Source organism: Dipodomys spectabilis, unplaced genomic scaffold, assembly GCF_019054845.1.
Source record: "Dipodomys spectabilis isolate Male_0828 unplaced genomic scaffold, ASM1905484v1 ptg000504l, whole genome shotgun sequence".
Classification (NCBI taxonomy): Eukaryota; Metazoa; Chordata; class Mammalia; order Rodentia; family Heteromyidae; genus Dipodomys; species Dipodomys spectabilis.
The window spans coordinates 695,971-710,804 of NW_024871181.1; the positions used below are offsets into that span (position 1 = coordinate 695,971).

At 47.3% G+C, this 14,834-nt stretch overlaps 1 protein-coding gene across 1 annotated transcript; it reads right to left on the reverse strand.

Moving 5' to 3' along the window:
- Window positions 1–697: 697 nt before the first annotated feature.
- Mrpl37 (mitochondrial ribosomal protein L37) lies at window positions 698–14,679 on the reverse strand. The gene is made up of 7 exons (XM_042669675.1): window positions 14,277–14,679; window positions 10,344–10,527; window positions 10,113–10,228; window positions 7,126–7,311; window positions 6,472–6,629; window positions 2,609–2,812; window positions 698–912 (listed from the first exon to the last, which is right to left on the reverse strand). The coding sequence occupies exons 1-7, from the start codon at window positions 14,620–14,622 to the stop codon at window positions 835–837; spliced, it is 1,272 nt and encodes a 423-aa protein (XP_042525609.1). The 5' UTR covers window positions 14,623–14,679; the 3' UTR covers window positions 698–834.
- Window positions 14,680–14,834: the final 155 nt, after the last annotated feature.

The following is a 14,834-nucleotide window of genomic DNA, read 5'->3' on the forward strand; positions in this document are numbered from 1 at the left end:
AGGCTGACCCAAAACACTCGACTACAGACAACGGAGTACATTCTTCCTATTATCTGTTTGCTCATTTTAGGCATAGAGCAGTGCCTGTTTACTTGAAGCAGAGATGCCATTTACTGTACCGTTGGTTAAACTGTAGGGGTTGTGTGACAACTAAACAAGATGTTTGGTACAAGGTGCCTGGCAATAGTGACACCATGATAAGAATTGTTATTTGGACAAATGAAACCCAGCTAATCCAGGCAACTAGAGAAAGCTACAAATATTCTCTTCAGATTCTCTGCCTGATTTAAGCAGTTCTGCAAGAACTCGGTGCCTTTTACTGCATCTGTCACGAGGCAGGCACACCGGAACGGCCTAGAATCGCCAAAAGACTGAAGTGGCCAAGTGTGGTAGTATTTACTTAGAATCTTTGGGAAGCTGGAAACAGCCAGTCCAAATTGCATAGTGGTTTCCAGGCAGCTAGGATACATTGCAAGACCATCTCAAAAGAAAAAGAAAAGCAGAGACGAGCATGTTAACAGCAAGTGCTAGATGAAGCAACTGAAACCTTGCCCCTACCATGGGTCCGGGGCAGTGCTGGGCTTGTACTGAAGCAGGCCAGGTTCCCAGGCCTGCACTTGTCTCGGGGGGCAAGAAGGCCACATGGTATGGCCCACATGAGATGTCCCCCTTGACAGCACCCGCACACCCACACAGGTCAAGGAGAACAAAGGACTCTTTATTGCCATCAAAATCACCAGGCTGAGCAAGTGTGGAGTGCCTCCATGACCCCAGCACCTCCTGGCTAGGACACAGGCTTCTTCAGAGGGCCACGAGCAGAAGAACATTCTTGACTCACAAGGCGCCATGCAGATACAGAGCTAAAAACTTCCTGAATGTCTCTGGCTGGAAACCAATTGGCCCAACAGGTTCCTGGAAAGAACACAGCCCATTAGGATCCTGCGACTGGGTTTAATGGCAGCAATTAAAGCAGAGGTCAGTCTTATGTGGATAGTCAGTGTGGATACTCACTGCTTTTCCCCCCATCACCTCTCTCAGGGGCCAAGGACCCTGAGAGATGGCCCTGACGAGATAGACGCCTGAGGGGCTGCAGTTAGAGCAGGAAGCACTCCTGGCCCTGATCAGTCACATCATCTGCTGACACTGCCCGGCTCCCTAATTCCTCTCACTTCAACCGCCAGGAACAAAAGGCCGGCTGCCCTCTTTAATCCCGGGACAATAATCCTTCACCCATTCAACACTCGTTTATCAGGCTCTGGCTCTTGCTGTCCTGGGCCTCTGCTCTGTGCGAGAGACCCAGAAGCACCATGATCTGGTTTCTATCCCCAAGGAGCTTTCAGTCAGGTGTACAAGGAGTGATAATAAAAGGTGACAGACCTCGCTGTGGGAGTAAAAAAGGTGCTGCAAGAAGGGAAACGATTAACTCACACACACAAGGGTAGGCGGAATGGACTAGAAAAAGAAAAGGAAGGCAGCACTGGAGAGGGCAGTGTTTGCGATAGCACGGGGATACAGTGGAGGCGAAAAGGGTGGGGGCGGCTGGAGCCTAGGCTCACTGTGGTGAAGGGAGGGGATGCACAGGTGGGAGCTGGAACTGGAGAAGTGGAAGCCATCTAAGCAAACCCAGCTTGAGGCTTAGCCCTGAGCTCAGATTCTAGAAGAAGAGGTTATAGCGAGGGGACCTTAAAAACAAGGGGAGAAGGAGAATGGGGGGAGGGAAAGTGGGAGGATAGGAGGTAGGGGGCAACAATGTTCAGCAAGAAATGTACTCATTACCTTACTTATGTAACTGTAACTGCTCTGTACATCGCTCTTAAAATTTAAAAACAAAATTCAATGGAATGAGGCTAAGAAGAGAAAGGAAGTGGCAGGTGAGACTGCATGGGTCACAGGGGTCTAGAGCCTTGGCTTGGAAGGTGTTTCCAAAGAGAAACAAGAGCTGACACTCAGCAAGTCTAGACTCAGGTCTGTGTGGGACACAGCTGGTCACAGACCCAGCAGCACCCCTGTTCTGGCCTGCTTTCCTCTGAGTGCAAGATGGCTGCCTGGTGTTCTAGAAGAAAATGCTTCAGGCACCATTGCTTTTCTGAAGACAGCCACATGGATGGTCCACTGAGCCACAGCAATTATGCTAAGGACAGATCTGGGGGTGAAACGTGTGTGTTGTTTCCAGGCTCTGCCCTGGTGGAGCTCTGAGCTCGGGTGCACAGGTGTGCACAGGTGGTCACCACACTGTGATGGCAGCAGCATCTCTGGGGCCCATGGAGGCACCGGAATGAGGCAGTGCAGGGACCAGTGGTGCTGAGCAGAACTTACTAAACCTGGAAAGACAAGGAACAGAAATGGTAAAGTGAGAGAGAAACCCCTAAGAGAAGGGGCAGTGGTGACAAAGCAGGAACCTGCAGGATGCTAGAAGGAGCTGGATATGATGGCTGACAGGCAGGCAGAGGGAAGCTGGAGCTGAAGGGAAGGGCGAGGAGATGCCCAGGGTGAGCAGCCCTAGGGCTGCGGCCCTCCTCCAAGACCAGCCTCAGCGCTCCCAGGCTGGCCCTCGTGGGGTGGGTCAAGGTGCTGTTCTAACCACCCAGCTGGAGATGGCTGGACTTACCACCACCACCTTCTTTTTGATCACTGGGCGACACCAGAAGTGCTGGTAGAGAAGCTGGTCTGAGTCTACCCATACCAAATTCTTGACGCCCTCATCAGAGTCCAGATCTGTGGTATTCAACTGCAACACCAGGAACTGGAAGACACGTCCGTCTGTGCCCACGCCTTGCACAACAACGGGCTGCTCCAAGACCCTGGGGGTGTTCTGAGTGGAAAAGGGGACCAGTAAATGAATCGTAAACTGTGGGGTGCAACAAACAGCACAGAGCAGGCAACCTCCAGTTTTACCCTTACAATCTACCCGCTCCCAGGTAACAACTCCACCATCGGTCAGTAAGGATAGAATGAAGGGTTGGCATACTGCCAGGCCAGGTCTCCCCTCACCCAGCCTGGCTCAAGGCCCCAGGGGGCCCGCTCTTCAACTTGAACACTGAGAGGTAATTACTGGGTGAGCTGAGGAGTGCAGGCACTGAGCTGGGAGGTTAAAGATGGAAATCCTTCAAACTCGCTCATTATCTGATGGGGGCAACAGGGACATCAGCTATCAAATGCTAACCTGGAGGTTAATGAATAGACACAATGTCATTCAGCCAGTTCTCGCTCTATCTGACAGATGAGGAAAGACACCCAGTTAGGTGAACTGATGAGTTTGAAGTCACAAATATGTGTGGCCCCAAAACCAGTGTCCCTGGCAGACAGCACATTATCCACTTCCACCCTGCGGCTGAGGGCCTGGCATGGCTGTAACCTCCTACACGTGTACACCGATGACAGCCATCTAGGCTTCATGCTCTCATGCAACTCAAAATGGGCCTCAATCCTATACGTTCCGTTCCAGCTGTGTCACACAGGATCTCAGCAGTCAGCATAGCGGTTAATGCTCTTTCACTTAAGTGTCATTTTGTAAGGATAATGACACTAAAACCACTTACTCAAGGCCTCTTAGGTGCCAGGTGCCTCAACTGTTTTCCATAAGCTAACCTCTACAATCAAATCTAAACATATATTTCTATCTAAAAGACAAAGAACCAGGTTTGGAGAGGTGATACAATTTCCTCAAAGTCACCAATGAGGTATGAACCAGGCTCGACCCCCAGGCTATTAAGTCACTTAAAACCCTATCACACTGGCTTACACCTGGTGTCCCAGGATATCTATTGGTAGGAACTCTCTTGTTTGCACAGCACCCTATTGGATGATAAATCACAAGGTCACTCTCCAGAGGCTTCCCACAAATTCAGTTTGGTAACTGCTACTTATTAGACAAAGAGCTAGCAAGCAGGCCACACGAAGCAGGGTGTCCCTGATGCAAAAGTACTGCAGCCTCACTCCCCAAGGATGATCTGACATTAGAACTAGCTAATGGCAGACCTCAGTGTAGGCCACACTGGGGCTGTTGGCCTTAGAAATACCTGTTCTTAGCTGCATGAGAAATAAATAAAGAGAAAAGCACCTGTAAGTATTAGCCGAGAATTCTGTATTGACTCTTATCTCTCTCTACAGATCAATAAAACTGCAGGTAGTACATAAATTTCTCAGCAATTTTACCTTTTACATGGAGGCTCTTCCCATAATTGCTCAACTTCACATCTCCAGGAATAATTTGTACCTGGAGGGGCTGGAGGAGGCCTCTCTCCTACCCAACTGGGTGGCAATTAGTGGCAGCCTTACTACTCAGGCTCTTCCAGCACAGCTGGCACAGACTACAGTGAGCCTGCAGACCTGGGACATGGCATGTCCCTGGGACATGGCATGTGGCTGCTTCCTTCCTGTGCCCAAGCTAAAAGGCGCACATTCTTTAAAGCTGAAGGATCCAGGATCCAGTCCCTGCTCCTGCTCATCAGCAGTGGGAACCTGAGTGAGTTTCCCAACCTTCCAGAGCCTTCAAGAAGTCTACCATGAGGGAATGGGAATAAAGCCAATCTACTGAGGATTGGAAAGATACAAGGAGGTCATATAAAGATGTGACAGCTAGAAGCTGGCCACACAGTGGCTCACGCTATAATCCTAGCTACTCTGGACGCTGAGATCTGAGGATCTCCCTCTCTCCCGACAGGAAAGTCCATGAAACTCTTATTTCCAATAAACTATTCAGAAAAAAAACAGAAGTGGCACTGTGGCTCAAGTGGTAGAGCACTAGCCTTGAGCAAAAGAAGCTCAGGAACAGTTCCTAGGCCCTGAGTGCAAGCTTCAGGACTGGCAAAAAAAAAAAAAAAAGACAGTGACAACTGCTAATCTGTTCTTTGTTGTTGTCCTCACTGCATTTGCCATGCTAGAAATAGAACTTACACATGCTAAGCCACACCCCCAACCCACCTGCCAACCTCTTGGCTGTATTAGCATGGTCAGGTAGCTCAGCCACCCCTGTAAAGTAGAGCTAACAGTGTCTCTAACATGGGATTACTACAAGGAGTAAATCATGCAGTGGTCTTCAAATTTCAGTGCAGAGCTTTTTTTTTTTGGTCATGGGGTTTGAACTCAGGACCTAGGTACTATCCCTGAGCTTTTTCACTTAAGGCTAATATTCTGAGCCATAGCTCCACTTCCAGATTTCTGGTGGTTAATTGGAGAGAAGAGTCTCACAGACTTGCCTGCCCAGGTTGGCTTGGAACTGCAATGCACAGATCTCAGCTTTCTGAGTATCTAGGATTATAGTAAGCATGAACCACCAGCATCTGGCTAGTGCAGGGTTTTTTTTTTTGTTTTGTTTTGTTTTTTGTCGGTCGTGGGGCTTGAACTCTGGACCTGGGCACTGTCCCTCAGCTCTTCAGCTCAAGGCGAGCGCTCTACCACTTGAGCTACAGCGCCACTTCCGGTTTTCTGGTGGTTTATTGGAGATAGGAGTCTCACGGTCTCTCCTGCCCGGGCTGGCTTTGAACCACGATCCTCAGATCTCAGCCTCCTGAGTAGCTAGAATTACAGGCGTGAGCCACCAGCGCCCAGCTAATGCAGGGTTTTTAACCTTGCGCTTATACCAGCATCACCCAGAGGCTTGGCAATGCTGACTGGTGGGCCCCAACCCCAGAGCTTGTGATTCAGGAAGTCTGGAAAGTGCATTTCCCACAGTTTCTAGGACTTGTTTTAGGACCCACTGCTAACAAATGCCTAGGATGTGGCAGGTGCTCAATAAGGCAGGGTCCATTCAACTCCCTACCCAAGTAGCTAACCACAATTCCATAGCCCCACCAGAACCTAGCCAGTTAGGATGAGAAATGGTGGTTAGAATTTCCTCATTCCTCCTGGAGGGCCTTAGGGTCTAGCCAAGACCTAGGAGTCCGATAGTATCTCAGAACCATCAAGGCCAAGGATCTGGTGTACCAGGTTTGCTTAGGGCTCCCATATAACCCTCTTGGCTTTTGCTCTAGAGTCAGACTTTCTGCCCATCTTGGGACACCTCTTTATGACAACCTAAGTCCTCGGATCAAGGTACTACCAGCAAGTGGCTTATTTGTTTCCTACAACCCATTCTAGTTGTTGGCAGCTATGAGCCACCTGCATAGCCTTACTTTCTTCTGCCTCCTCATGGTGCCCTGTGCTCTAGTTCTACACAGCAGAGAGATGTGTGCAGCCTGGACAACAGAATGCTCTAGAGTGGGGTACATCTTGTTCCAGTCCTTTCTCCCTCACTCATTGCTATGAAGCACAGATCAAGCTGATTAGTTCCTGGAGATTCTGCAGATTAAAAGATGGGACTCCAATGACACCTGGTGGGCTACTGCACAAAGTCATGCCCCAGAGAAGGTCCACTATTACCTCAGGGTAAGTATAACTGCTTCTTCTTAGGATTCCTCAATAAAACATGAGTCCCGATCCCTCAAAGCCTTCTTCCTCCAAGCAACTCCATTGTCTTCCCCATATACATACCCCATAGAGAAGCCGAGCTTGAGCCAGGGCATTGCCAAAAGCAAACAGGATCATCTTGGCCCGAAGCTGATCAGGTTGAAAGCGGTATGTCCGTGTGTTGGCTCTGTCCAGGAAATACAGAGTATGTGGATGAGGGTAAGGATAGCCTTCCCGGAATCCTGCAAGATTCATGTGGAGAAGAGACAGATTCACCAGCCTGGCAAAGAGCCTCAGGAGTAGCCCCTCACCTGGGCTCAGGGCAGGAACTTCACTCTTAGAAAAGGTACCTGCTATCCTTCCAGCTCAGGTGGGGACCATTCAAGGCCATAGAGAAAGGTAAAAAGACATTGGCTAGAGTCTATAGTGCAACCAGAAAGAGGTGCCTTTCACACAACCCAGGAAAAGCCCTCAAGCCACCCATAGAATTCTGACATCAGAATTGTTTCTCAGGAGTAAAGTGTGAAATCAACTTTTGAGCAAAATCCCTTAATGCCGCAGTTTCTTGGCCCATAAAATGGGAGTCTCAGTACCTGTCATACAGGCTGCTACCTGGGTCCTAGAAGATAATGCACAAGAGGTTTCTAACACTGGTAGGTATCTTGTATAGCCTTTTCCTTCAAAAGGTCCCAAGTCCTTCACCTCCCTACTGCCTAAACCAAAGGCACTGCTCCTTACCTGTGTCTTCTTTCACATCATAAACATTGCATTCCTGAAGATCAATAGTGGGAGATATGGGATAGAAGGTCTCAAGAACATGGCTCTTGGTAGCTTCAACCTCTTCTCTGGGGGCAATTGGGGGCAGAGGGTCCTTGGTGCTCAGTCGGGTACCACTAGTACCACGGATCTGAAGGAGAACAGATTCTAAAGGGAGGAAAGATGATCAGTCCAATCTGTCTAAAGGCCTTTCTTTCTTTCTTTCTATCTTTTTTCTCAGCAAAACTTGAAGCCTTTTAGTCCCTATGAGCTTCAAATCCATTATAGTTTTTCTAGGGGACCAGCCAAATCACACAACACAAAACCTGGCATTCGGATGTTAATCCTGGGATCTCTGCGAGGAAAACAAACCAGATCCAGGGTACTTTCTATTTATTTTTGGTAGTACTGGCATCTGAACTTGGGGCCTCACACTTGCTAGGCAGGTGCTCCACTGCTGAGCCATGCTTTTAGCCATATTTTTAGCACTGGTTATTTTTATACAGGATTTCACTTCCTGCCTGGACTATGATTCTCTTATTTTACTTTCCACCATAGCTAGGATGACAGGCATGTGCCACTATACCCAGCTTCTTTCACTGGGATAGAGTCTCTCAGACTTTTTCAGGCTGGCCTGAAACCATGATCCTCTTGATCTCATCCATCTACACAGCAAAGGTGACAGGCATGAGCCATCAGTGTCCAGCTAATCACTCTTCTTGTATCCCATCTTGACAAACCCCATACCTGCTGGGTGTTTGGATGGCCCCATATAGATATCCCTGAGCACTAGCTCCAAGTCAGACTCCAGAGACAGTAAGAGTTACTCTCTATATTCAAGAATCTTGCTATGCAGCACGTATTCCAGCAAGAAGTGTAAACCATGTTTAGATACAGCCTGGGAGTCATAGCTGTCTCCAAGGCCTAGGGAAAGCCCAAAACTGAGAGCCCTAACCTCTCAAACGGAAAGTTTGGCAGTCAGAAAACCTTGTATGAATCCAACTATGCATGGAGATGTAGGTGTCTGAGGAAACAAACTTGCATCTCATTCTTCTCAACTAGTGTGCCACCATGAATGTGTGTGGAAGTAATTCAGTGTTGCCCACGGGAGACTACATTCCACCAATAGACAAAATATACCTTGTAGACTTGTTTGAGCATGGGCCCCTGCATGGGCTCCATGGAGGCAAAACTCCTCAGCAGGTCAAATCACAGTGAAAAGAATAGATCAGGACCAGGTCCTGGTGGCTCATGCCTGTAATCCTAGTTACTCAGGAGGGCTGAGATCTGAGGTTCAAAGCTAGCAGAAAAGGCTGTGAGACTCTTTTTTTTTTTTGGGGTCTGATAGTAGGGCCTGAACTCTGGGCCTGGGCGCTGTCCCTCAGCATTTCAGCTCAAGTCTAGCGCTCTACCACTTGAGCCACAGCACCACTTCCAGCTTTTTTCTTTTTGCTTATGTGGTACTGAGGAATCAAACCTAGGGCCTCATGCATGCAAGGCAAGGGCTCTACCACTGAGCCACCTTCCCAGCCCTGTGATACTCTTATCTCCAATTAACCACCTAAAAATCAGAAGTGGAGCGGTGGCTCAAAGAGGTAGAGTACTAGCCTGGAGCAAAAAAGCTCAGGGACAAAGCCCAGGTTCTGAGTTCAAGGACTGACCAAAATAGCAGTGCCACTCCATCAGTGTGGCCACCCTGACTGCAGATGTAAACACTGGATATTCAAGTGGCAAATGGATAAACTTTGACTGTTGGTTAAAATACATCATAACTGTACCTCAAAATTAGTTTCCTAAAGCATTTCCTGTTCCTTCACATACACTCTGCAAGGAACATAACTGTGCCTGGACCTCTCCTAACCTTGGGTTTTAGATTCTCCCCACAGACCACTCTAGTGTGGTTTCTAATTCAATTCCCTCCACATCCCTCCTTCAGTGACAGCTCCAAATGGGGCAGTTTAATTAGAGGTAATACTTGACGAAGGGCCAACAAGTACTCTCCGTTAATGAGGCTTACTAATTTCCTTAGTGGTGCCATTACCTCTGCAAGGCTGACTTCTTGCCAGGAAGTATGTATGCAAAGGGACAAGCCAGGGAAACCTGACCAAACAGATGTCCTGAAGTCCCCAATTACTCCACAGCTGGGTTCCCTGCTCTAGGACTTCACTACTTAGAGCACCTGTGTCCTCTCCTCTGATACCCCTGACTGAAACACTCAGGAGTTGATATTGGTCACCTGCCCTTTCAATCATGTCTTCCTAGGTGCCATGACCTGTTAAATAGTTGGACAAAAGGAACAAGACATGAGCCCTGCCATCAGGAGTGCAATTTAGTGGAGCAGACAGAAGAGATACAGGTAACTGTGATATGGTATATGTGTTATATATGTGTTTTATATATATATATATGTGTGTATGTGTGTTACATATGTGTTATGATGACCCAAGGAACATAAAGAACACTGAGGAAAAGCATTTAAACTAGCCTGATTCACAAAAGAAGAGGCTTAGAGTTTCATGCCAATGGCTCACACCTGTAATCCTAGCTACTCAGGAGGCTAAGATCTATGGATCACTGCTCAAAGCCAATTATCTCCAGTTAACGAGCAAAAAGCCAAAAGGTAAGCTCTGGCTTAAGTGGAAGAGCACTGGACTTGAGCACAAAAGCTCTGGGACAGCACCCAGGGCCTGAGTTCAAGCCCCAAGACTAATATGTACACACACGTATACACACAGAAAGAACGAAAGAATGAAAGAACGAAAGAAAGAAAGAAAGAAGGAAGGAAGGAAATGGTCAAAAAGAAAAGGATATGGCTAATGATACTGAGGACGGTCTGAGCCTACAAAACCAGGTCATGAAGGAGGGAGGATACGTAAATGAACAGGAGGGGGGGGGTGGGGGGGTGTTAGTTGGACAGTAGGAAAATAAAAAACGTAGAACAAGGCTTTCTAGAACACAAGATGACCAACCTCGGTTCCAGCTGGTAGATAATGTATAGTTTTGGGCAAAGATCCGCTTGGCCAGAGAAGGGTACTTGAGAATCTGAGATTTACACAGCTGTATCAGGCTGTCCATGATGACTGGACTTGGAGACCAAAAAAAAAAAAAGAGAGAGAGAGAGAGACATTTAGAGATTTAAAGCAACAGGTTGACTTTAAAATCTACCAGTTAGAAATCCTATTTACTATGAAGGAACTTACCAGTAGGTCACTCTCTTGGGGATGTCCTCAGTGGAGTGCCAGAGACGAGCGTGAGAAATGATGTTCAAAACCTGCTCATCTTGGTTCTCAATGTGGTTCCTTGGATCATCAACAAGACTGAGCACTTTCTCAGGAAGACCTTCGATTAGCTTGGTCTTGGTAAGCCAGAGAGCCTGCTTCACACCTTTGGGACAATCAGCACAAAACAATGAAAAGAGAAGGTGGTCTGGAAAAAGATGCTCAAGCTGCCAGGTAGCACTGCGGGGAAACAATGGGAATAACTTCTGGATCTTCATGAATAACTCAAGGAGCCCTGAGTTTGACCTAATTTTTTTACATCTTTTTGAAGTTAATTCTGACAATCGATAATTACTTTTTTTTTTTTTTTTGTCCAATCCTGGGGCTTGAACCCAGGGCCGAGCACTGTCCCTAAGCTTCTTTAGCTTAAGGCTAGCACTCTACCACTTGAGCCATGGCGCTACTTCCAGCTTTTTCTGTTTTTGTGGTACTGAGGAATCGAACACAGGGATTCATGCATAGACAAGTACTCTACCACTAAGCCACATTCCCAGCCCAATTAGCTACTTTTTATCAGACTTGTATGAAGTAAATCTATGAAACATACTCCTATATTTGTCTAGTCATACTAAACATGTTGTTTTACTCATGACACTGAGTGCTGAGACCTTCTGAACCTTTCTCTAATCCCAGAGGGTCAACCAACATTTTCTCAAAGGGTGAGACAGTAAACACTTTCAGTTTCTAGGCAATAATTAACATGTGTATGTGATTATATTCAAATAAAACTTCACTTACAAAAAAGGGGAGTTGGCCTAGTTAACCAACCCCAACTCTGTAACCTGTACACTGCCAGCAAGTCCCGAGCCAAATCTGCGTCTCCTCTTCAGCAAACAGACTTCCCAGAGTGGACTTTTTTTTTTTTTAATTCACCTCATCTTATTTTTACTTTGTGCTGGATTCCTTCACTGATTTTTAATTTAATCTGGTTTCACTAGAAAATTTGTATATATTTTTCGGAGTCAATTTAGAGTGACAAGAGTCCTTAAACATTAAACAGCTCTCACTACTCTCAGGGGGGATGGGCTGCTGCAGTGCCTGGCAAAACCTCCCCAGCTTCACTGTCCCACAATCTGGTTTCCCTACAGGAAGAACAGACACAGCCTTAGAAGCTTAATTCTGACTCAGGTAAACATACTAATCCTCCTTCTCGGATGAAAGTTAGCACTATGTGTTTTTTGTTGTTTGTTTTTAGTGCCAGTTCTGGTGCTTGAGCTCAGGGCCTAGGTGCCATCCTTGAGCTCTTTTGCTCAAAGTTAGTACTCTACCACTTGAGCCACACAGCTCTACTTCTGGCTTTTTGGTAGTTAATTAGATAAATTATCTTGGATTTTCCTACCTGGGCTGGCTTTGAACAATGATCCTCGTATCTCAGCCTCTTGAGTAGCTAGGATTACAGATGTGAGCCACCAGCACCCAGCTAGCTGTACTATGTCCTTTGTAGTAATTATACCCACAAGTTGAAAGAAAGTTGTTGGCAGACAACTGCATTCCAGCTGGGAAAACATTACTGTGACTCCAGGACACATCATTTAAAAAGCTTTTAGGTGGTAAATTCCCTAGGACATGCCAAGTGCCACTAGGACACTTTGCAGGGATAACTCAGTCAATATCTCTAGTAGTAATAAACAAGGGCAATGAGATGTTTCACTTTGAAACTGATAAAGACATTACAATGGAAATACAGGTTTCAAAACAATATCTGGATAGGGTGATAAAACAGAAAGTCCAGAGGGAGTGGGTTTCAGGCAAACTTGATTTCGGGCTAAAGAGTGCCACTGTTGCTTAAACTTGAAAATTTACAGAGAGCCAGGCGCTGGTGGCTCACGCCTGTAATCCTAGCTATTCAGGAGCCTGAGATCGCGGTTCAAAGCCAGCCCATGCAGGAAAGTCTGTGAGACTCTTATCTCCAATAAACCACCAGAAAACTAGAAGTGGTGCTATGGCTCTAGTGGTAAGAGTGCTCACCTTGAGCTGAAAAGCTGAGGGACAGCACCCAAGCCTAGAGTTTAAGCCCCAGGACAGACAAAAAAAGAAAAAGAAAAGAAAAAAAGAAAATGGACAGAACTAACATGTTATCATTCATTAGTATATACAAGTAACATGTAATCATTAAAGCTGACATTTGTTGAATGCAAGTATCTATACTGTGCCAGAAGTTTAACCTACAAGTTTAACCTACCATTTTATGAAATGAAGGAGGAAATGTAAGATTAAGAATTTACTGCTTCAGATCATACTACCTTGTAAGTAACAGAGCCTAGGAGGAGGGCCTCAGTCCGTCCACTCTAAAGTCCATAATCACGCCATGATCTCAACTGGCACTCCTACCAATATATCTTGCAAGTTTTATTACACACTTTGCAAGACTTCTCTGTGAGTGACAGACTGTAAGATATAGGATACCTTTTCAGTCTAGCCAAATGAGCATGATCTTAACTTCCAAAACATCATGCTTCTACTTGGATGTTTCACTATCAGGATCACTCAAAGATGCCCAGTCATGTAAGAACCTTCCTATGAAAGTGTTCAATGGCTAGTCAGCTTGCAGAAATAAGATGGCGCAGCTTAAGTGTATGACCAAATAACTCAAATTTTTATTTTTGTTTGTTTTTTCAAATTTAGGATTTATTTTCTGGCTTAGTTCCCAAACCCTGCCAGATCTACTTTTCTTTCCTAATCCCACCCTGGAAAACACTGTTCCCACTGACCTCAACCATTTTGCTATTAGAAGCTGTCCTTTTCCAATCTTGATTTGGGTAAGAATAGAAAGATTAAAGAATGGGAAAAGGAACTCTTTTTTTTCTTTTTTGGTTGGTCATGGGGCTTGAACTAGGCTTGGGTGCTGTCCCTGAGCTCTTCAGCTCAAGGCGAGCGCTCTACTGCTTGAGCCACAGCACCACTTCCAGATTTCTAGTGCTTTATTGGAGATAAGAGTTTCACGGACTTCTCTTGCCCGGGCTGGCTTTGAACCGCAACCCTCAGATCTCAGCCTCCTGAGTAGCTAGGATTACAGGTGTGAGCCACAGGCACCCGGCAGGAACTCTTTCTTTGGTCAGTTGTTGGGCTTGGACTGGGGGCCTGGGCACTGTCCCTGAGCTCTTTTGCTCAAGCCTAGTGGTCTACCTCTCTGAGACACAGTGCCACTCCCTCATCTTGGACTCTGAAAAATAATTCCTGATACTGCTCAAGACAGGAATCCTCTGCCTGGATGCCACTTCCCACCCTTCAGAGCATCCTCCTAGTTAGAATAACAGTCACAAGCCACAGGGACCGGCCATTTGTTAAATTTTCATAAACTGATTCTTGCCTAAGCTTGCCTCAAACCAAGTCGTTTCATTACTCCCTCACATCATTTTTTTTTTTGGGGGGGGGGGGTGGTTATGGGGCCTGAACTCTGGGCCTGGGCACTGTCCCTCAGCTCTTCAGCTCAAGGCTAGCGCTCTACCCTTGAGCCACAGTGCCGCTTCGGCTTTTTCTGCTTGTGTGGTGCTGAGGAATCGAACCCTGGGCCTCATGCATGGGAGGCAAGCACTCTACCACTGAGCCACCTTTGCAGCCCCGCTCACATCATTTTTTTTATTGTCAGGGTGATGTACAGAGGAGTTACAGGTCTATAAGTAAGGTAGTAAGAACATTTCTTGAAAAATCTGTTACCCCTTCCCTCATTTTTCTCACATCATTTTTTTTTTTAATCTTTTTACATTCCACTCAATCCTATCCCGGAAGATAGAAGACATTCTTAGAGCAGATGAAGAAATCAAGAACCATGGTTTGGAGGTCTGCCCAAAGCAGAGGGTCGGAGGCCACGCAGGGCACAGGGACAAGTTCCCTCCCACCGACCCTGGGCCTCACCCTCGAGGAGACGGCAGCGCTGGTGGAAGACGTAGCAAGGCTGATCCTTGTACAGTGGGTGCTCGTGAAAGGGGGGCGGGCGGTGGAACTTTGGGTGCTTCCAGCCGCGGTCCCAGGGCGGGAAGATCGGCCGCGCCAGCCCAGGCATGAAGTGCATCTTCCCCGCGTAAGTGATGGGCTCCAGTCCCGGGATCTCATACACGCGGTCCGGTGGAGGGGGGCCGGGTTTCCGTGTGGAACGCACGCCCCACTCGTACGCCCCGCGTCTCGGGGCCCCGCAGCCCCCAAGGCCAAGCCCCGCAGAGCCAGCTAGCGCCCGCTTAGCGGGCCCCACCGCCAACGCCATACTGACTCGGTCTCCCCAAGCCCTCCACTAGGAGGCCGCCATCTTCCCTCGCGCAGAGCCTGCCGGGAGCGAAAGGGGCTGGGCGCCAAGGTTCTTTAAGTGAGTGGCAGACCCTTTAACCAGTAACACTCAGCATGTCTTTCGCCTGCTCCGCCCTTCAGGATTTTCTCATTTTCTTATTGGTGAGATCTGATAAGCACTCCCCGCCTCCA